The 22,840-nt window shown below is 36.1% G+C and overlaps 1 protein-coding gene across 2 annotated transcripts; it reads right to left on the reverse strand.

Annotated features, from left to right (window-relative positions):
- Positions 1 to 411: 411 nt before the first annotated feature.
- On the reverse strand, positions 412 to 22,181 carry LOC111395616 (germinal center kinase 1-like). Of its 2 annotated transcripts, XM_023021696.1 has the most exons (21): positions 21,957 to 22,181; positions 21,350 to 21,601; positions 11,774 to 11,830; positions 11,460 to 11,487; positions 11,250 to 11,372; positions 10,160 to 10,271; positions 9,752 to 9,789; positions 9,564 to 9,617; positions 9,023 to 9,091; positions 8,776 to 8,892; positions 8,623 to 8,691; positions 6,671 to 6,750; positions 6,081 to 6,203; positions 5,739 to 6,006; positions 4,996 to 5,073; positions 4,741 to 4,908; positions 4,067 to 4,197; positions 3,800 to 3,938; positions 1,279 to 1,403; positions 1,010 to 1,183; positions 412 to 657 (listed from the first exon to the last, which is right to left on the reverse strand). In XM_023021696.1, the coding sequence occupies exons 2-21, from the start codon at positions 21,442 to 21,444 to the stop codon at positions 621 to 623; spliced, it is 2,085 nt and encodes a 694-aa protein (XP_022877464.1). In that variant the 5' UTR covers positions 21,445 to 21,601; positions 21,957 to 22,181; the 3' UTR covers positions 412 to 620. The 2 variants fall into 2 exon arrangements, with proteins under 2 accessions (XP_022877464.1, XP_022877465.1); XM_023021697.1 differs by lacking the exon at positions 21,350 to 21,601.
- Between the last annotated feature and the right edge of the window lie 659 nt (positions 22,182 to 22,840).

Here is a 22,840-nt window from a genome sequence, read left to right on the forward strand (position 1 = left end):
AATTAGTTCAATACGACTCTAAAAACTTTGAGAATAAAAATCACTTTCAAAAATTAGTTTCCAAACAAAAATAAGGATAACTTCCCCCAAAATTTCTTCTGAAGAAAACAAAAGCAAAAGCAAAATTCATACCTAATGGAACGGACCCTAAGGGGTAGAAACCTCGGATGCTATCATCCATCGCCAAAATAGGCGTGCAGCATGTGGACAATGGAAAATTCTCTTTTTAGCATTGTTCTTAATGTTGAGTAAGCTTGTCTAGCATACATACCTAACATGCCATAACCGTTTCTACTTGATGCGAAGATAGATCATAATGTCTATTTTGGCTATAAAGTGATAAACTTTGTATGATCTAACTGGCAAAAACCTTGACTAAATTTTAATTCATAGCCAAAAAGTTAACCTTCGGAACCGCAATTTTCTTTTATATTCTCACATAGATAAATCAAATTAGCAAAAGCTAAATGTACACCAACTATATGACCAAGAAAAGAACAAAAATGATTGGAAATATAAGTTAACAGTTTCTTTAAATGATATTTACATTTATTCAATTTAAATTCTGAAAATAAGAACACAAATTATAACTCAAAAAAATAATTATCTAACCTCATGTTTCAAGTATTTAGATCTCGAGAAACATGGCCTTGCCATCTGCATTTGAAAGCGGAGGAAATGGATTATCAGTACACCAAACTTAATATAGTAAGCAAGAGCGCCAGTGAGATTAGCCGAGCAACGCTATAAAAACATGCCACAGCATTCTATATTTATTCATTATACAACTTTACTTACTGTAGATGCAAAGGCAACATCGACCTGATTATGACTTGTGAGCATGTTTGGTATGCTAAAAAAGCAAGTCAATTTACTTTTATAGAAAAGTAACTTATAAGCACAACCAAACAAGCTCTAGTTGTCTAATCAGGTACTTGATGGGTCTAATACAGGCACAATATATATTTATTTTACAAGATAAGTAAGGGTCAGCAGCTTTCTCACGTACCTTGAGAGCAAGAACCTAGCAAGTGGGCTCATATTGGCATTTGAATGAAGCTCCTTATTTTGCTGCTTTTTCTTGCTATCGGTTTCCGCATTTGTAGCTGGTATTTCAGTCTTGCCCTTTGCAAAGATGCGGGATGCAAGCTCCTGAAGGTCCTTCAGTGACTTTTCGTTTGAACTGCATATTTTTAGCTCCAAGTCAGAAGTTTGTGCCATTTTACAGTAACCTCACATTGAACAAAGGATGGAAAAACTAGGATATAAATAGCAAACCTTGACAGTCGCTGAAGCAACCCAGTGACGAGTAGTTCAGACGAACCGGGCTTGGAATGTTCCATATCCATTACAGAGTTTGCCACTGTCTGGAAAACTGACCCTCCTGAATCATCAGCAATCGCCTGCCATGGTAAGTTAGAACATTAAAACCAAGTTGAACAATAAATTATTGTGCATTTGGGACACTATAAGTTTACTGGTAAACTAGTATATTTTACTCATTAAATTTTCGTCTCTCAATACAACATAAACATAGAAATCAGAGGATGTATAGAAATTGAAGGAATCACAAGCTCCAAAAAGCTAAAATTTATATTGGCCAACGAAATAATTAAGTCTAGACAATACAAGATGTGGAAAACTAGAGTTTGAGGTCAAAATGTACAAGCGTTTTTCAAAGCTTGTTAGTATAAAGGCAAAAATAATACAGCCATGAGCGCAGCTCCAAAAAGCAAGAGAATCCTAACTAGCAAAGGAATCACTTTGTTAACATGTAATTGAAAGGATGCCATAAGAATGGGGATAAAGGGTAATATCAATGCCAATATTTACAATTTTACTCAACCATAGATATTTTGTAGATAATTGTAGTGAATCTGTTCACTTAAAAAACACTTTAAAAACCAGTTACCTTAAGCGGAAATGCTATACCTTATTAGAAGCATATGAAGAAACAATAATAAATTTTGAAAGCATGATAACTTATACTCCCTCCGTCCCATTTGCATAGGCTTGCTTTCCTTTTTCGTCCATCTTAAATCTTTTTCGTCCATCTTAAATTAGAGATGAAATCTGCTGCCCATCCAATGAATTATTAGCATGTCATCAATTTGATTGGTTAGTGGTCAAGTTAAAGAGGGTAAACTTGAAATGACCAAGTTAAAGAGGGTAAACTTGAAATTGTCAAATTTACCCTCTTTAACCTGACCACTAACCAATCAAATTGATGGCATGTCAATAATTCATTGAATGGATAGCTATTTAGACAGCAAATCTCAACTCCCCAAATTATCGATTTTTTAATATACCCCTATTAAATGTGTCTTGTTATCAACAAATATAAACTATTCTTATTTAAATCGTTATTTAATGTAGGAGTATATAGGAAAAATGTAAAAATAAAAAATTATATTTTCAATTATATTAATTATATTTTCTTAATCTTTGTAAAAATGAAAGTAAGCTTATCTTTATGGGACGGAGAGAGTTTGTTGTTCTAGATCCCCATGTATCAAGGAACTTTTTCTTGCATTGTATTATTTAGTCTACATACCAAAAGCCTATCTTTATGGGACGGAGAGAGTTTGTTGTTCTAGATCCCCGTGTATCAAGGAACTTTTTCTTGCATTGTATTATTTAGTCTACATACCAAAATTGCTAACATTTGAGATTTCTAGGATTATCAATGAAAGATCCTTTTTAGCTCTCTTTAGTCTTATGTTTCTTATTCCTAAGAGGTCTTCCTCAACTAGTGGGTTTTCCGAAAACTCTATTTATTCTGGTGTGGATGGCATGCAGGCCTATATTCCTTGATTTCAATAGGATTGCCAGTATTTACAATTTTACTCAACCATAGAATTAAAAAATACATTAGAAACCATTTACTTCAAGCAGAAATGCTATACATTATTAGAAGCATACGAAGAACCAATAATGAATTTTGCACGCAGAGAAGAATTTATAACTATGATACCTCTCCAGCACTATAATAGTCCCAAACTCTTCAAGACTATTACATAAAATACAAATGCTGAGTCCACACTTAAAAGCAGCAATTGTTTCCTTATTAATTTTGTTTCAGCTTTGATTTGATAGAGGCGTCAATCAGCTTTCAAGAAAACATCTCTTACAGAATTTGTTTCAAGGGTCGTAGTGCTCTGCTCTAAGACAAGACAGTTTTAGCATGCAAATAAGATTTTATCCCACGGCTCTTTATATGTTCTACAACACATATAGCTCTAGTTGAGTCCAATTTCCCTCTAAAGCATCAAGGTGATAAATTCTTTTAAATCTTAATATGCTCTCATGTAGTATGGATCATTCCAGTACCACTCTCTCACCAAAACAATTTAGTATGGAACTTCCATTTCAACTTCCTTGTAATTTAAAATATTCCTTGGGAAAAAAAATCCATTTTACAATTAGTCAGCTATTTCATCCACCATTCCGTGATCTTATTTTAAATCACTATCTTCATACAGTAAGAATGGTTAAATCACACTAATTTCGATTAGGATTCTCTTTTAAGCATTAAGCTTGATATTATTCCTTATTCTAATCCATTTGTGATTGTGTCATGTCCAATTTGAATCAATATTTGGTATAGGTCTTTCTAAACTAACTTTCTTCCCCATAAGTTGCACATCCTAATACCTTCTCTCAGTTGAGTTACATTGAGCAGCATGCCTACATCTAGCATCAACATAAATCTTCTGTATATTGAGTATAATAAAGTAAAAGTGAAAAAGTATAATCAAATTCAGGAAGGTCAACAATGAGCAATAATCTGAGGATTTACCTCTTTAAGTGATGGGATAAGAAGCAGGGATAATGGAGCTGATGAAGATGCTGCAGCAGTTCTTGCATTATCTTCATCATCACTCGCTTGGTGTGATCCAGAAAATGCTTTTTGTGCATCAAAATAATCCCGAGAGTGTCTGGGTTGAGGTTCCATGTTTCATCGGTAGGTAAAAAACATTTTACAAGAATTCAGATATTAATCTATTCCAAATGGAACTTTAGTGGCAGCACGTCAAACACATGATGGGTAGCGTACGCATATTACCTTGACGATTCAGAGCTTGTTGATGATTGTTCCATACTTCTGCTTTCCTGCAGGTCTTTATTGACTTTGCCCAACATAGACCTTTCCTTAACATTTCCTTTCCTTGCTCCTGCTTGAATTGCAGCCTTTGCCTAAATATAATAGCATAAATGAGCAATATAGTCAAATTGTCATGTTGATACCTATTGGTTTAGTTAGTAGATAAATTCGAAGTTGATGTGCAAAATAGAAATCTTTCTAGATGTTCAGAAAAAAATTAAGCTTTAAAGTGAATCAGGGGAAGCATTGCATAAATCAAGCTAAGGACCAAAGAACAAAGAAATGTTATACGGACACAAAACAAGTAACAAGAATGCATGCTAATAAGTTTAATTTCAACATTCACAAATATACCTATTTTTAGGAAATAAAGAATTCTCTAACAAAATAAATAGTATCACTAATTGTTAGTAAAAGATTTGTCAGCTTTTCATGATCAGCTTTCCCAATTGGAATAATCTTTTCATCTTGAAGAACATAGAAAATGGAGCTTCAATTATTATAAAGTTAAAGTGGATGGTCCGTGTTTAAACTACATCAAGGTACATGAAGGAATATTACAAATTTTAGCAGATACTTTGATTTGATAAGCTAATAATGGGACAGAGCATGTAAGGAAGCAAACAGAAGACAACCTCTGCAAGGTTTATAGAACTGTCTTCAACAGATGCATTAGAAGTCCTTTCTTGAATTCCCAATCTAGACTTCGGAGTTCGGGGAGAATCTGAATCATCATGCTGCCCACGGTAAACAACAGTGCCACCGATGGAAGCATCTTCAACAGAGGTAAACACGCTGCTAGACTGGAATGCCAATAGAAGTCTTATTGCATTAACAGCAAAACAACAGGACACAAGTACTTTGTAAGTTCAACCAGAGAGTAGACATACCTTGAAACTATTGTTACTTAGGGACATCTGAACTCTTGGAGATCGTACGACAATAGTTCCTGTCCCGCTTGCTTCTTCCTATAGATTGTGAACACAAAATATAGAGATTTTTACATAATGTGACATTAAAATATAATATTCTTGAAGTTCTTCAAGAAATTTATAAAGTTTATGCCATTCCATCAATCTCAATCTTTGCACACTCTTATCTGTTTGAGATATTTTGGTCTTCAGCACAAGACTGCATAGATTATATCTCGAGGATGAGTTAAATTTGCACAAGGGATCATTTTCATTGGTGGTGATTAAATTCGAAAACATGGCACTTGGAGGCAAAAGTATTTGTGTAGAATTCAGATTCAGGTAGTTGATAAGATCATGATATGCAATGTGCATGAAACCAACTATATCTGATAATCAAAAACTCAACGCGGACATCAGAAGCCCGGATCAACAGCCAGTGCACAGAGCCACAGACTACAGCGATACTTAGTACAGCCAAACAAAGACAAGCTGATATTTGCTTATACACAGAGGAATTATAATGTTTCCAAAGAGTAGATTCCCATGTTCCAAGGTAGTGGAACTTGTTCAGATACCTTAATGCTTTTACTTTAGAATGAATTTAAATAATTTATAGAATATCCAGCTCCCGAATTTTCAGATTTAAGCTACATAACAAGTATGCATCTATGATGTGCAATAAATGCAGTATAAACATATAAGGAGTGGCAGTTCCATACATCTTCAAGATAGCTTTCTTGCTTCATTTCATGGTTAGCCTCTTTTCTCGTGGAGACCTCTGATGAAGTATAAAGCATAGTTCCAGAAGCAGAAGACCCTTTATTATAACTCTCTAAATTTTTTCTAGAGGTTGGTTGATTTGACGGAACCTCTAACTTCCTATCTCTAACCTGAGGTGGTCTTACTACATTTCGTGAGGTTTGCGTGCCAGTTGATCCGCCAATGCTGAAATCCCATCCAGCATTTCTCAGACCCGTTGCCTGACCACTGTCAATTGGTACCAGTCAGCCACATAAAACATCTCTGATAAGCAAACATAAGTATTATAATATTCAACTGACCTGTTTTGAATGGTATCTTCAACTCCAGAATCTCTTGTCACCTTCACAGTTCCAGAAGCCTCCCCCAAAGGTGTTGGACCATTTTTAGGACTCTCTTCATCAATTTTGAACTTTGGGCGCTCTCTGCAAGATAAAAGAAATGCAGGTTATTACATCACTTAATTGCATTACAAGGGTGCGATAAACATGAATTTAAATTTTGAAGTTTCAAATACTAATATCTTGATATATTAAAAATAACTATCTACAGCACATTCGAGTTCAGCTGTCACGAAACATCAAATCAAATGTTACATCTTTGCTAATTTCTGAAGCCCAGAAAAACTAAAAACATTTGTTACTGCTCCATATAAATGAACTTCCGAAAGATATGGGATTAAGACAACTTTCAGTGACAGAAAAGGACAATTAATTCCCATTTTTCTTAAATAGAAAATATTCATGTTATACCATCATGCAAGGCATACAAGTTTACAGGTGGTATACCAGGTCCCAATGAAAGCTAACAAAGGGACATTAACACTTATTGTTGTAACAACAGGTCTTGGAGAAAAAATTCATAAATAAATCAGTGCAACAAGATGATAAACCTGATTCTCTCCAAAAGCCTCGGACTCTTCCTTGCATTTCTGATAAAACGATGCCTTAGAAGTTCCTTTGCACTTGGCCTCTAAAATTAGCAAACAAAGCATAACATCAAATGACTAACAAAGCAAACAGGAAAAAAAGAAAAATCAAAATGATCAGGAATAATTGTTGAGAAAATAGATGCATGTCACCACCATGACATCCCACCAACACATTGTTCTTATCAGCAGTGGTGGAAGGCACAGCACATAGATCTTCAAGGATGTGAAGAATACATTTATACAGAGATGAAATGAAGCGCCCTTGTTTGGGCTCTATTTTAATGAAAATTTGGAGAAAATGTATTTTGGAATTGTAATTTTTTTTGGAGAATGTGTGATTTAAAAAAAAAAAAAAAAAGTTTGGTATTACTTTATTGAAGAACGTGTGGTTGAAAATGAAGAAAGAAACAAATGCATTAAATTAAAATGGAGCCCAAACACGGGCAAAATATGCCATTTAATAAAACATAGACTGCACAAGAAAGTTATAATACACACATACATCAAAACCAATTTGACCCATGAAACGGGCATAAAGAAAGTTCTAGGACAATAGAGATTGAATATATTAACCAATATATAAAGGGTTGCGCTACTCTACAAGTTGACCTTTCAAGAAAACCTCAAATCTTAATATGGTACCAGAGCAGGAAAAGGTTCCGAGTCAAGTCTCATAAACTCTCGTTTAAATGAATTGTGCACGTGCTAGCTTTTGATGGGAACAAAATAAATTCCGCATAAACTTGAGGGTAGGTATTAAAAACAATATTCAAATTACATTTGGCCCAATCTGATAACTTAAACTTTTAAATCAAGTGGTTCAACACTTTAGTTCCTTACAAAACTATCTTTTTCGATGATTTTAATTAAATGAGCTTGTTAGGAGAATTTGATCTCTATTTATTTGCTAGAAAATGATATAACAACAATTCAAAGCATGAGATTAATAAAAACCATCAAGAATGCATCTGAATTAAGTTATTGAAAAGGATTTTGATATGAAGACTCCATCATAAGCAAGTTTCAAGAAACAACCATCGATTCCTATAGAGTAAATTATCAATATATTACTTTCGGTGTTCAGCATCAATCCCTAGGGTATTTTAGTTACCATAACAGAGTGTGACAGAGATACATCTTTCCCTTGTCCGTTAACTAACGCAATAGAAACAGAAGTTAGGTGCTCATTGAAAAATTCTTATATCTTCATCCATCTTCAGGCTCTAGCTGATCTGTTAAATCACCATCCAACTTAGCCAGACCAATTAGGCCAAGAAAAGTTGAAATCGCCATATATGGAGAAATCTTCCTATTTATGTACATCTACAACAAGAAAATATGTTTGTCTCCCCTCTAACAGCCTAGCTTTTTGATGAGAGGGTTCAACATAGTATCAAGAAGGCAAAGATCATGAGTTCAAGTCTTGAAGTCACTCCTTTGTGAAAATCAAAATTGTCCACGTATAAGGAATTTCAAGAAAAAAATGAATACCTATACATGAGGGGCGTATTAAAGACTGAATTTATGTAAATAAATTTGTCCCCTACATAACAGCTTAAGCTTTTATTTAGATGAGGTGGTTAAACTTTGACATGTTAAGGGGTTTCGCACTAATAACAGCAGTTGTACAACGGTCCACCATTAACAAGGCAAGACTCGCGATGAGAAAACATTTGGACTCTCTTCTTGTTTTAGACACCAGAACTCCTTTGCAAAGGAGATTCTCTCCAATCCCCATATCACAGACGTGAGACAACTATGAAATTTTCATATAAATCGACTTCTAATCCATCCATAAACATCAATAAATTGATCACGAAGAATAAGAAAAATGTGAAGCACCAGTCGGACAACAACCAGAAAACAGCACGGGCAAAGGGTGAAGGAGAAAGTGTGAACTCAATAGAACCTACCTCTGTGGGATTCTTCTTCAAACACAATGATACGAATTCCTTCAGAGGACGAGAAAAGTGCTCATCTAGCTGCAAGACATAAGATTAAACCTTCTCATTAAGTGAGAGAAGAGAGATTTAGCCTGCACAGTGTAAATGAAAGTAAATGTACACCTGTGGTGGATTCTCTCGAGGTATAATAAATAGAACTCTCATGGGATGGAGGTCCGCAAGTGGAGGTTCCCCTTTTGCCATCTCAATTGCAGTTATTCCTAGAGACCATATATCAGCCTGCATCAAGCCCAGCATCAAACAGGGAGTAGGAGCACCAAACGGCATAATCAAAAATAGTGTTAGGAGAAAAGGGTAACTGGAATAAAATGGTGGAAGAAACATGAGGGTGGAAATTAGGATGTTGCACCTTCTCATTGTATCCTTCAGAGTTCTGAATTACTTCTGGAGCCATCCAGAATGGTGTTCCTACAAATGTCTATAACTTTTAATTGCATTAGCATGAGTTTGATGATCCCTTTGAGTACAATAAATAGTCAATAACCAGGAACAAGAAAATCAATTCTCTTTAGACACGTTAAATTATAAAAAGAATTCCTCACACTTATTAACCAAACTGGAAAATAACTGCAATACAGCAAGTGGATGAGACTAGTGGAAACACAGTTGGGAAGAGGATGCTGTCTTTACTAAGACCAATGTCATAGCACTCAAATTATGCAGAAAAATGATCGGCCACCGAAAATATGTCAACACATTCCAAATTCATAAGCCTCATTTAATGAATATTAGAACCAGAGTCTAGAAGACCAGACATGATTAAAACAGAACCATTAGCAAGGTTGCTTATACAATAATTAAGCCTAACAATTAAAATTAAGATGGAAAAAGGTTCAGAAGTTGCACATATATATTTCATCAGAGAAATTTAGAATTTAAGAAAACAGTACCTTTCTTCTTGAAATTGTCCTTGTTAATTGAGCAGAAACACCAAAATCTGCAACCTATCAGAGTAAAGAAATATAAAGTTTTCAAAACAAGTAGGCGGCCTATTTAACTCTATCCATAACGGATACTCTCTCCAAGATGGCGTAAGAAACTTTAAGATTCTGAATTTCTTCAAGCAGGAAATTTATACCTTAACATCACCAGTCTCGGTCAACAAAATGTTTGCAGCTGCCAAAACATAATACAATGATAAGCATTTCCAACAAATTTAGAGGAAGAAGAAAAAGATTTCTAATGTGCTTAAAATTTAGATGACGAAGATGGGATTGCTAATTCAAATTTAACGCAACAACTAGAAGGATAATGTGATCTTTCTTAATAAAAAACTAAATAAGGAGCATTTGACACCTATCAAAGAACATCTCCAATAGCTTCAAAGCACATCTCCAATAGCTTATTCCATTACTTCAAAAAGATTGAAAGGATACACCAATGGTAGATATATAGATCTAGAAAAATGTGGTTATGTATGTTCCTGTTAAAAAGTATGATTGGATCTAATTATTGTAAACTTAACTGATGGCCCCTTGTAATGTACCTTTGATATCTCGATGAATTTTCCCTTCACTGTGAAGATATTCGATTGCATGAAGCAAATCCCGTAAGATGCAAGATATAGAGACTTCATCCAGCGGCTGGTTTGGTTGAATCTGTAAGAGGAAAATAAGCATAAGTATCCTTATTTATCCTGTAATAGTATCGACCGTATAGTGTTTTATTATTATTATTTTTTTTTAATCATCGATGTTGAATCAATTGAACGTACTTCTAATATGCAAGAGTTAAACCAAACATTTGCATTAAAATGTCAACTATGTCAACACAATCTAGACACTGATAGGAGGATTTACCTTCATATTCCTCTGTTATACACTAATCTAGAATGGATGGTACAGTATTTGGACATGAAGAATGCTTCTCAGTAGAAGCCTTGCAAAAGAAACCTGAATGAGCATCCAAGGGAAATACATGCATAGAAATTGTCTATGTATTTTTATAGTTATGTTCGACCAGGTATAGAAAGAGAATTGCAAACAACACGAGGTCTACCAAACAAAAGAAAGATAACATAATGACAGTCAAACCTTAAATAAGTAAAGTAACCAAGATTAAAATACTCCAAACACCGTTGGAGCCAAGATTTCTTAAGGAAAATCTGGAAAAAGCCTTTAAGAGGGTTCTAGATAAACTTTCAATAATATTGATAATAAAACTGATCACAAAGCTGCATTCTTGACTCTGTTTAAAGTAAAAATGACTTCTTGACACCGCTAAACTTCAAATAAATTAATCTAGGAAAACTAACAGACTTCTTTGACTACTCAACTTTTAAAAGACAATTAACTGAAACAAAGACTTTGTATAAAACTAGACAATGACTCTTCGACACTTTGACTAAGACTAAAATTAATTTGCATCATAACATTTGTAATTAGCAGTTAAAAAAATGGAGGTGGTGGATGATAGAAAGATATATCCACAGGAATTTAATATCAAAGACTAATTGTTATCTTGGAGGGTTTAGATCAATCTAAGATATTTCATATCTGACTTCTAACTGTAGCCATTTTAACGTGGAATGGAATCCAAAATTTGGAGAAATTACTTGCTATCAGTAAATTGCCTACCAGATCAGCAACGGAACCCCCAGCCATGTATTCCATTATTATCCATAGCTTAGTCTGGTGCAGAATAGAAGCATAATACTCCGTAATATATGGAGATCGACATTGAGAAAGAACAGCGATTTCCTGTAGAAAATGAAAAGTAAATAAAAAAACGTACTTGTTCTTATGTAAATTCATTCCTTGAAGTCTGTACAGAAATGTCAAAGATACCTTCTGAATGTCCTCAATTTCATCCTCTCTGCAGCAGAAAAATCAGATGATACTTTAGAATACTTACAGCAAGCAAGTTAAACATACGGCAGCTCTAAAGAAGGAAGTCTCTATTATGGTATTAAGGTAAGCCTAATATGACACACAACCAAGGGTACTTGCTTCCTTAGCGAGGAAAACATAAAATAAGAAGCAAAGATATTAAAAATGATAAGTGCTTCCAAAGATCTCAGATAATAAAGTCACCATATTCAATTAAAGAAAACAGCATCTCGTATTTTGCAACAAAGGATGGCCAAAGTTTATATACTCACGATTCTTCTAAATCGATGACTTTTATGGCAACTTCCTTGTTTAACTCCTTGTCAAACCTACAATAGGAAAATGGCAGAAATATCTCGATAATCAAGAAAGATAACTTCACACTCAAATTAAAAGTATTTTATAAAGGAAGTGTATACTAAGACAGCAATTTAGAAATAGCAAGAAAACCCCTCTTGATTGGTTCATGGCTGCCACTTAAATGAAATGTATTTTATGGAAGAAATATTTTGCAGTCCCCCCCCCCCCCTCAATTACTTAAAATTTAACAGTCCCTGCGGCTCCAAGTGATGATAGCAGGGGATTCTGTAAATCACATATCAGAATAATATGCAGCTGGCACGCAACAGAGGAAGCATAGATGGCAAGTCAATAAATTTCATTAAGTCTATTTACCTGTTAATATGGTCAAAAAAATCTATTGAGTATTAAACAAATGCTAATTAAGCATTTAACACTTGTTTGAGAGTGGTTTAAATTATAATACTTAGGGTCAAACCTATTCTTTGTCCACATATTTCGCGGAACCCACAAGTACTATCCACTTATGCATGACTCAGTTCTCTTCATTTATAATTTAAACCGATTATAATGACTTCCCATACATGAGCTTAACTATTCTGCTGCTAAGAATAATCCAACAAATGTAACTTCTCAAAAGCAATAATAAGGATTTTTGTAGACTTTCCTCTGGGCAATGCATAGATAAAAGCTTTGAGCCCTAAGCAAAAGCAGATCTACTATACGCACTGGAGATTGATGAAGCACAGATCATAAAAGGGAAGTTGGAGATTGATGAAGCACAGGTCATAAAAGGGAAGTTTTTTCTAGTCATGTGGTTCTAAAGCCTTTCAACACCCACACCCCTATTTCATTAATTTTACGAATTAAAGGATGAAATCTTAACATGATTCTAGAATTAGAATCTTGTGCTTTAGATGAGAGTACAAGATGAACCATAACTGTTTGAAAGTGTCTTTTAACCGTTTTGTATCCTCATGCCATTGAGACTCTCATGTTTCTCCAAAAAAGTAATGCATAAAATTTGGGTTTGAAATGTGAAAATGCATTAATAATTCCCTCCAGATTCTCAGGCAACTACTTTCTTTGAAGTGGGCAATGCTTTACTTCCATGATCCATCAATATGCTACATAGGGAATCCATGCGCCGGAAAGATTTTCAACTTTTTTTTTCCGCCTCCAATCATTCAGAAAAGTGAAAGCGTTTAATAAAGTGTATCTACTTCAATAGATATAGACAAGATGATCATGAAAACAAATTTGGAAAAAAACGTTGACAATTACTACACTTTAGTGAAAGGAGTCTTCAGTTTCACAAATGTAGAGGGATTGTACCATCACAGCTGGAATATTTCTTTCTCACACTTTTTCAAATGACATGGGCTGGTCATTTTTCCGCAAGGACAGGGACTGTGCCATCATAGCTGGAATATTTCTTTCTCATCGCTAGCTTTGCTTGTTTCTGACCCCAATGGTGGTCTCTTGCGGAAAAATGAGGAAGTTTTTTCTCATCATCTCTCAGCTTTTTTAAATCTTTAACTCTCTCAACTCTTATGATCTTTGTTCATTAATTGACTGAAATAAATGGCTTTCTATAAACAACTATATTATCCCTTTATTCTTAAATATCCATTATATGATGAGCTGATAACCTGAATCATAAGTGTTGTCAAGGTATTCAATTTATCCTTTGACTCGATAATCCTCATTGTGAGGGTTCCTTTGTATATATAGGAATAATAAGGCAAATTACACGGCTGAATGTTAGCTATCACTGTACACAAATGGAAACTAAGCAATTCTACCAATTACAACTATGCGTTAATTACTCATCTAATTGACATCCCCCCTCAAATTGATGCTCGGTGATCAAGAAGCATCAATTTGCCCACAAGAAAGAGATGACGTTGTCGTGTCATGGCTTTGGTGAATATGTCAGCAATCTGTAGATCAGTAGAGATATGCGGAAGAGAAATAATATTTGCGTCAAAAGCCTCTCGGATTGAGTGACAATCTACTTCAATATGCTTTGTACGCTCATGATATATTGGATTTGCAGCAATCTGAATAGCACTCGTGTTGTCCGCATGAAGGGGTGTAGGATCAGACTGAGGAAAGCCAAGTTAAGCTAAAAGTCCTCGGAGCCACATAATCTCAGAACAGGAAGCGGACATGGCACGGTATTCGGATTCAGTTGAAGATTTAGACACACGTGTCTGCTTTTTACTCTTCCAGGAGATCAAAGAATTACCAAGAAACATACACCAACCCGTAACAGAACGACGAGTATCAGGGCAATCGGCCCAATCTGCATCACTAAATGCAACAAGACGAATAGGAGACCCAGAAGGAAAAAATAATCCACGATGAAGAGTACCTTGGAGATACCGAATGATGCGACGAACTGCCACAAGATGAAGATGTTGTGGAGTTTGCATAAACTGACTGACTTGCTGGACTGCGAATGATATATGAAGCCTAGTGATGGTCAAGTAGTTAAGCCCAATATAAACCGAGCCCAAGTAAACTTTAAGACCCAAATTAAACAATGGATAAATTGTCCATGTAAACTTTAACACCCCAATTAAACAATGGATTACTTAGCCCAATAAACAGAGGTTAATATCAAACCTCTAATTCACGTCGGGTTCACCAGTCTCGCCTCACGTTCACCGCACCAATACAAGTCTCTGCCTCCACGCTCACCGCACCAATCTCGGCCTCCACGTTCACCGCACGGTCTCGGCCACCACGGGAGACGCCGGCAGCACCAAAGAAGTCCCAAAAATCGGACACCACGTAGGACCCAAATGAAGAGTCTTGACAGAACTCAAAGAAGACGTCGCCAGTCACCACCGAAGACGCCGACAGCACTCAAGAGGTCGGAGAATTCCGACACCACCGAAGACCGACTCTATCGCAGTCGGAAAATTCCGACACCACCGAAGACCTACTCTATCGCACGAGAAACCACGAAGAAATTCAGAATTATGGCTCTGATACCATGTCAAGGTATTCAATTTATCCTTTGACTCGATAATCCTCATTGTGAGGGTTCCTTTGTATATATAGGAATAATAAGGCAAATTACACGGCTGAATGTTAGCTATCACTGTACACAAATGGAAACTAAGCAATTCTACCAATTACAACTATGCGTTAATTACTCATCTAATTGACAAGTGTTAGTATAATTTATTTCTTAAATGACTGCTTTATGGATTATTATTGATGACCTATCTGTAGCATGCCTTTGCATCATTTTTAAAAGTGTATCCATTTGCCATTTTTCAGTAGTTCGCTATGTTAACTTGATTTAATTGAAAAGAATTTTTTAGATGATAAATAGTTCAATAAAGATGTTTACAGTCATGGTAAAGTGTTCGAGACAAATTTCCTCAAAAGATCAAGTTTAGATGATCTTCCAGCAGATCCTCTGAACCCAAAAATACGTAGCTTACCATGTATTTTGAGGTTCAAATATCCTAAGAACCTCATGACCACAATTTTCCGCACAAGAAAATTAGAATGAAAGAGCATTGTGTTATATCATTGAGATTTCCCCAGATAGGAAAACATCTGGAATCTTTCCAACTTGCTTGAGCTCAAACGAAACAAAACTCATAGCATTTATTGCATTAAATAATGGGAGAAAATCATTGGACCTGGATTTAACAAAGTGGTGGTCAAAAAGATGTAGTCAATTTCAAGTTTATAAAGAAAAATGTTTAGCTTCTTGTCATTGCTGAAATTAACTAGTGATTACTGATTATCCAAATAATTAAGTACAACTTTAAAAAATTATATAAAAGCAATATAAATCTACAAAAACAGTGAAATCGTCAAACTAAGTGAAATAAAATTTGAAATTTAGCCCCCATTTTCTAAAAACTCATTTTTCCTCAAACTTATTTTCGATCACACATTCTTTCAATAAAATAATCAGTATGGAGAGAGACGTTGGAGAGGAGTGGTGATGGTGCCAGAAGGGCGAATGGAGAGGGCTAGGCTTCAGTTTCGCATGTGTTTCAAAGAGAGCCGTTGATTCTTTTGTTGTCAAAGATAAGGCTAAGCGTTGAACAATTGAAGCAGGGAGTCGGCAAGGGATAATTTATGCTAGTCGCAACAAACCTACAAGCCTCACAAAACGTCTAACAGCGGGTACTATGGCACAAGGAAAGGGAGGTTAATGAGAAGAGTGACACACACAAGTGTAAGGAAGCAACAACAGGGGGCATACCCGATTACTCTTTGAATAGTATTGGACTAAGGGACCACATCAAGACTTAGATTATTGGATGAGTTAATCAGTTTGATGGATAGTAGGTTTGTAGTGGGCACCAAGAAGATTTATTCTCACAAGTGTAGGATGGATTTGGATGATTGTCCAGTCAATGGAACAAATGTAGCAATCATGAACTCCAAGGAGATGACATCAAACTAAACTTATAGCAAAGAGGTGCTAACTGGGCCAAATGGTGAGCCCCAGGTGTCGACTATAGGAGTGGAGGTGGAACCTTAGCATAAGGTAGGGGGCTGAGTATGTTGAATTTGGAGTCGGAGATTATTGGTGCGAACAAAGACAACTGCTCCACAATTTGAGGGTGCGGTGGACACGAATCCAACAAAAGGGGTTACTTTTGGCGACAGAGCAAGATACCAAAATTGTACTGGCAGATAGTCCAACTTCGATAATTGAAAAACAACGAGCAATGAGTGCTAAAACTATGGTAGTGAACACATACACGAGGAGATATTCAAAGTCTACGAGTGAGGGGGATCTAAGGAATGATAGAGCTTTAGTGGTATGGGTAGATGTTGCCAAAAAGGGAGATATTTACAGTGATGAGGTACAAATAGGGGATAATGAGGGACAATACTATGATCCTCCATACAATGAGGAGAGCGCGAAGGACAATGCACTTGACATGTGACCCCTACCGTCGAATTGGGTTCTCCATAAAATTCAGGAATTCAGCAAGATAGTAGGTATGTCATGCGATGGGTAAGAAAATAGGCTTTTGCAATTATTCAAGGAATTTAAGCTAGTAGAAGACAAGGGATGGGTACACCAGGAGATAAAACAAGAAGAAATGGTGACTATGAGCTTAAGTGGCTTGAATGCTTGATGAATTATGAAGTCAAAGAAGGTGAGTCAAGGAGAGGATTGATGGAGTATTGAGATGATTCCAAAAATCACTAGTTGGAATGTAAGGGGGCTTAATGAAGTAGGGAAAATGTTGGGTATTCGTAATTTGATAAGGAGACGGAGGACTGACGTTTGCTTACAACAAAAAAAGTTGGAGGTCGTTTCGAGGGCTGTCGACTATCGTGACTAGTCTATGGGGGGACAGCATGTCGGGTATCAGTTCCTGGGGTCATCGGGGGCCTCAGGAGGTTTGTTAGATATGTGGGATACTATAGTTTTTTATATGGAGGAGGTTAGTGAAGGGCAATTTTCTCAGTCGCTTTTGTTAGAAATATTAGGGATGGATTCTAATGGATGTTTATAAGAGTTTATGGGCCTAATGTTGATGAGAGTAGAGGAGGATTATAGGATGGCTGGTATGATGGATTGATGGAACCTCCCAAAGTGTATTGGAGGAGATTTTAATGTGATTTAGTTCCCTACTGAGAGGACTAGTGGTTGGAGAGTAACAAGGGCCATGGAGGATTTCTTGGATTTCATTAGGGAAAACATGTTGATGGACTTGCCTATGAGCGAAGGAAATTTTACTTGGTTATCTAATCGGGATCAACTTGTCTTATCCGAAATAGATCAATTTCTGGTATGTGGGGAGTGGGAAGCTAAGTATTCAGAGGTCACTCAAAGGAGATTGAGAATGATGTTTTCCAATCATTTCTCTCTTTCGTTATCTGATATTGTGAGGAGCACTGGAAGGAGGCCCTTTAGGTTTAAGAAGACGTGGCTAAAAGTATAAAATTTTGTAGAGCGTGTACGAAAGTGGTGGGCATCATATGACTTCAAGGGGTCCCCTAGTTACGTGTTGGATCAAAAATTGAAGGCTTTGAAAAGGGATCTGAAGACGTGGAATGAGGAGGAGGTGGGAAATGTTAATTGTCATAAAAACCAATACATGTTAGTTATAAAAGAGCAGGATGGAAGGGAGGACGGTAGAAAATTAGTGGTGCCAATGGATCCAGTTTTGTATCTCTGCAGTTTCTTTCTCAATCATGGTGAATGAAAATCCTGAGGGCTATTTTCGGAGTAGCAAAAGATTGAGGCAAGGAGATCCTTTGTCTCCATTGCTATGTGTCATCGTGATGGAGGCTCTCAATAAGATGCTTGAGAAGGCGGTAACAGAGAGATTGTTAAGGGGCTTCTTGATTGATCAGATGCATGTATCTCATTTGTTGTTTGTAGATGATACGTTGATCTTCTGTGACGTGGATATTGAGCAATTTAGAAACCTGCGTCGTTTGCTTCTATGCTTTGAGGCTGTATCCGAATTGAAGATAAATATGTGAAAATCTGAAGCTACCACAATGGGAGAGGTTGAGAACATAGAGGAGTTGGCTGCTATATTAAGTTGCTGAGTTGCGCAGCTGCCTTCATATCTTGGGCTTCCTTTAGGAGCACGGTTCAAAAGTATTCATATTTGGAACAGCATTGTGGAAAAGGTGAAGAGAAGGCTAGGTAAAAACGCATATATCTCTCAAAGGAAGGCCGTCTTTCCCTCATCAAGTCCACTTTGTCGAATCTCCCTACTTATTTATTGTCATTGTTCCCTATTTCTGCAACAGTGGCGAAAAGATTAGAGAGGATTCAAAGGTAGTTTTTATAGGGAGGCATAGGGGAGGAAAGAAAATTACATTTGGTTAATTGGAGTGCACTTTGTTCTCCCATAACGACAAGAAGTCTCGGATTGAAAAGCCTTGAATTGTTTAATAAGGCCTTGTTAAGTAAATTTGGTAATTTAAAGTAAAGAGGGAGAGTTTTTGGAAATAAATTGTAGGAGCAAAATATGGTGTTATGCAGGGAGAATGGTGCTCAGTCGAGGCCCGTGGTTTTTATAGGGTGAGTTTGTGGAGATATATCTGACAAGAGTTGAGCGATTTTCGGGATAGATTGACTTTTGTGGTTGGAAATTTTAACACACTTAGATTTTGGGATAAATTTTGGTGTAGAGAGAAACCGTTTAGGGCGAGATTTCCCTAGCATCGTATTGCTCTGGTGCCAGCTACTACGGTGAGTGAGGTCTTAAATATATACAACGAAAGTCTCAGTTGGAACATTATTTTTGGCAGGGTTTGCAAGACTGAGAAGTGGATGATTATGCGTGGCATCTTTGTATGAGGTGCACATCGGGGTAGGAGAGGGGGATGGTAGCATGTGGAGGTTGACACGCGATGGTATCTTCTCAATCGGGACTTATTTTATATCCTTATTGGGATATGTGGAGAGTCCATACCCTTGAAAGATGGTATGAAAATGTAAATTGCTTCCAAGGGTGATATTAAAAAAAAAAAAAAGGTTGAACCCCAACCTTAAGGGCCCCCACCGACCCTGCCCTGGGCCATCGTGGAGGAGGTAAATCGCAGGATGTGCCTCCCAGGAGCCAGGGTGGAGAGCACATGGATAGGCCAAAACTGTTAACCCATATGGTAACTCCCGCTTGCAACAAAGCCAATTCCACCTTGCGGGGAATCGAACTTTGCACACTGCCGCGCTGAGCCCTATCCGCCCTCCCCTTTGCCACCGGGAGATATGCCCTGGGGGCCTTCCAAGGGTGATATTTTTACTATGGATGGTTGTCAAAGGACAGGTATTAATGGCAGAGGATGGGTGTCAACGATGGACAATCTTCGAACAAAGGATTTTTATGTTACAAAGTGATACTATATGTGTAAAAGGGATGCAGAGACAATTGATCGCTTGTTCTTTCATTGTGATGTTGCTCGTTTATTGTGGAACGATGTTTTGGCGTCTCAACACATGAAATGGGTATTTTTGCAATGTACGGAAAACTTGTTAAAGGCATAGGGGAGAAAGTTGCGCATTAAGGATGGCAAGCTTGTATGGAACCTTATTCCGGATTGCATCGTATGGTGTGTGGAGAGAAAGATATAGTCGCTGCTTTGATGATCAAATACGAACAATAGAAAAGACTAGAGAATTGTTTTATCTAACATTGTATAATTAGTTTAATGTTGCAACTCCTAGGCATATAGACGGGTTGCCCAATTTAAGTTGTTTCTTTCGTATTTAAGTACTTGTTTGGTAGGGATTTTGTTAATTGATTTTTTGATCGTTAGAGATAAAGTGGGTCTTATCTGTGAGCGAAGAATTCAAAAATGACGACTGAAATAATGAAATAACGGTCAAAAAACTGATATTAATTAGATTAAAATCTCTACCAAACATACTCTAAACTAATACACTTCTTGTGTATTACCCATTGATTAATATAAAAAAATTGCAATTAAAACTTTAAACTTTTCTCTACTTTTTAACTACACATTCTTCAAAAGATTACTATTACAAAACTCATTATTTACACAAAATGGGGCTCCAAATAGCCTTAATTTTAGAACACTAGGATTTCTCTTCCACAACTCATTTTCTTATCCTTAAACAATAGCCCTCTACATCTTCCATGAACTCCAAATAAAATTCTGCAGAGGACTTCAATTTTATTTAACTTGGTCTTATGTGAATATTATACCAGTTTATATGGAACCAAGCAAGTCTTGAAGCAATCGCAAGCATGATCTCATTTGTAATGATTAGAACCATTAAATCTTTATGCAGACTTAGTTATTACCTTGTTGCCTTAGAGAAGAAAAGAGACGTGCTTATTAAGAGATCTCACATGAGGAATCAGAAACCTACAACTGACTATTAGCAGAATGTCACAATTTTTGTGCTGCAGGGAAACCTGGTATACTTCCCGACAGTCTTCTGGATAACATTACGTGACCATCTAACAAATTAATTAACTACAAATCCTATAATTATGCATTATGGATTAGTTTGTTGTTGTTGCTGAGCTATTCACTTCTTGAACATGCTAGAACATTCTGAAGAAATGTTCACTGGATTACCAATCAAACTTTTGCTCTGCCTTTTCATCTTAAAGCAAAACTATGCATCACGACAAAAGAAAACTATTATCTGATTAAATTATATGCTATGCCAGTACATTTACCCAGAGAAACATTAATTCCAAAGAGAAAAATAAGTAAACTTGAAAAAGAAACTCAAGCAACGAGTTCTCTCTCGGTATGATGCAACCCAGTAGATGCAACATGCTCCAAGATGAGGTTGCAGAACTTGAATCGTGAAGTTACAAAAACGTAAAAAATCAACTTTTTTTTTGGGTAATGAAGTTACAAAAATATAAACAATCAGTTAGAGAAGCAATCCTTTATCGACATAATGGCCTTATGTTTTTAATACCACATGTCAAATTCCATAGCAACTGTACGGTGCTAAAACAGGATAAGCATTCTGCAGAATGAAATATAATACCATGAAACTTATAACTAATCCTGTGTATAGTCAAATGACAGAATAACGAACTTACCCCTTATAAACATCGCCAAAGGACCCTCTTCCGATGAGCTCCAAATCACTAAATCTGGATCCGGAGATCTCTACTAGAGCTGCCACATCGGCCATTATGTATATTTCTTATTTTCTTTGGAAAATCTTCCCCCTCACACTTAGTATTAAAATAAATGTCCGACCAAATAATAAAAACCAATCTAATTCAATGTAATTCCGCAAAAATCAACAGATGTTCAACTCTTTTGCTGTCTTCAAGACTACCCAAAATCTGGAAAACCATTAGAAGCTACTAAAATTAACAAGAATGGAACTTAAGTTGAGATCCAACATATAATAGAAAATATTAATAAACTACAGTACGAAAACTAATGTGGCAAAGCAAATGGGACTATTATATGATGTCAAGCAAAAGACTCGTTAGGTAAGGTGGATGATACAAAACTGACAGCCCAACAAATTTCATGGGATGTTTGAGTTTCACATAATTCAAATTTTTAAACCCAAAAATCAAAATCAAAAACCAGAAAACAGAAAGATTGCGAAACAAAGACGCCAAACAGCGATTCAGATGTAAGGCATAAAATTCCCCTTTAAAAATAGAACAAAAGGATACAAAAACCAACCTTGCGAAATGCGGATTCGATAAGTGAATTCAAAATATACGGCTGTCAAAACAGAATTTAGCAATCATGAAATTGAATCGAAACTGGAGATCCCTTAAGGGCATATATATCCACATTAATGCAATCTTCTTTCTATGCTCTGCAGAATTTGGGTTTTGCAGAGTAAAGAAGGATCACGAACAGGAGTGATGATTTGAGTGAAATGTCCCCTATGCCAAATCAAAAATTAATTGTTCCAAATGGTTAATGAACTTACGTTCACGTTTTTGGTTTGTCAATAAAATTTAAAATGTCAAATTTTAATCATTAAATTTAGGTTCATATCTTTAATTGTTCATCAATATTAAAATGTCGAATTTTGATTATTGAATTTTGAAAAATACAGTCCGTTACTCACTAACATAATTGCTGAACTTTGAAAAATATTAAGTTTACAGTGAGTAATGTACAATATTTTTCAAAATTTAGTAGTCAAAACTCAATATTTTAAACTTTAGTAAGCAATAAAAAATATGAACTTAAATTTAGTGATTAAAACTCGATATTTTAAATTTCAGTGACCAAACAAAGACATGAACCTAAGTTTGGTAACCATTGGAACAATTAACTCCCAAATCACTTGTAATTAGTTCGATTCAACTGGTTCACTAGAAACCCAATTGCCTGTGGCTATCTTGCTTTCGTGAAAAATTTCGATGGAGCAGTTGTCACTGAATAAGGAGCCACTTTCTCATCAAATGGTCTACCCTCATCAAGACCACCTCGAGACTTTAGATGGAAAGTGAGAAAAAATAAAGTCTCAGGGCAACTCACCCTATTGTGTGAGGGTGAACCATTCATTCGAATGGTGGCTCTCCATTTGACAACTGTATAACGTCACGAGA

The sequence above is a fragment of the Olea europaea genome, chromosome 6 (assembly GCF_002742605.1).
Source record: "Olea europaea var. sylvestris chromosome 6, O_europaea_v1, whole genome shotgun sequence".
In the NCBI taxonomy this organism is placed as follows: domain Eukaryota; kingdom Viridiplantae; phylum Streptophyta; class Magnoliopsida; order Lamiales; family Oleaceae; genus Olea; species Olea europaea.

Bases quoted from the DNA above. Each gene is read 5' to 3' on its own strand.
- LOC111395616 (XM_023021696.1), bottom strand. From the start codon at position 21,444: ATGGCCGATGTGGCAGCTCTAGTAGAGATCTCCGGATCCAGATTTAGT. The intron at 11,831-21,349 runs GTAAGTTCGTTA...TTCCTATTGTAG, and splicing joins TTTGGCGATGTTTATAAGGG to GTTTGACAAGGAGTTAAACA. The intron at 1,184-1,278 runs GTTTGCTATTTA...AAAAATATGCAG, and splicing joins TTGCTTCAGCGACTGTCAAG to TTCAAACGAAAAGTCACTGA.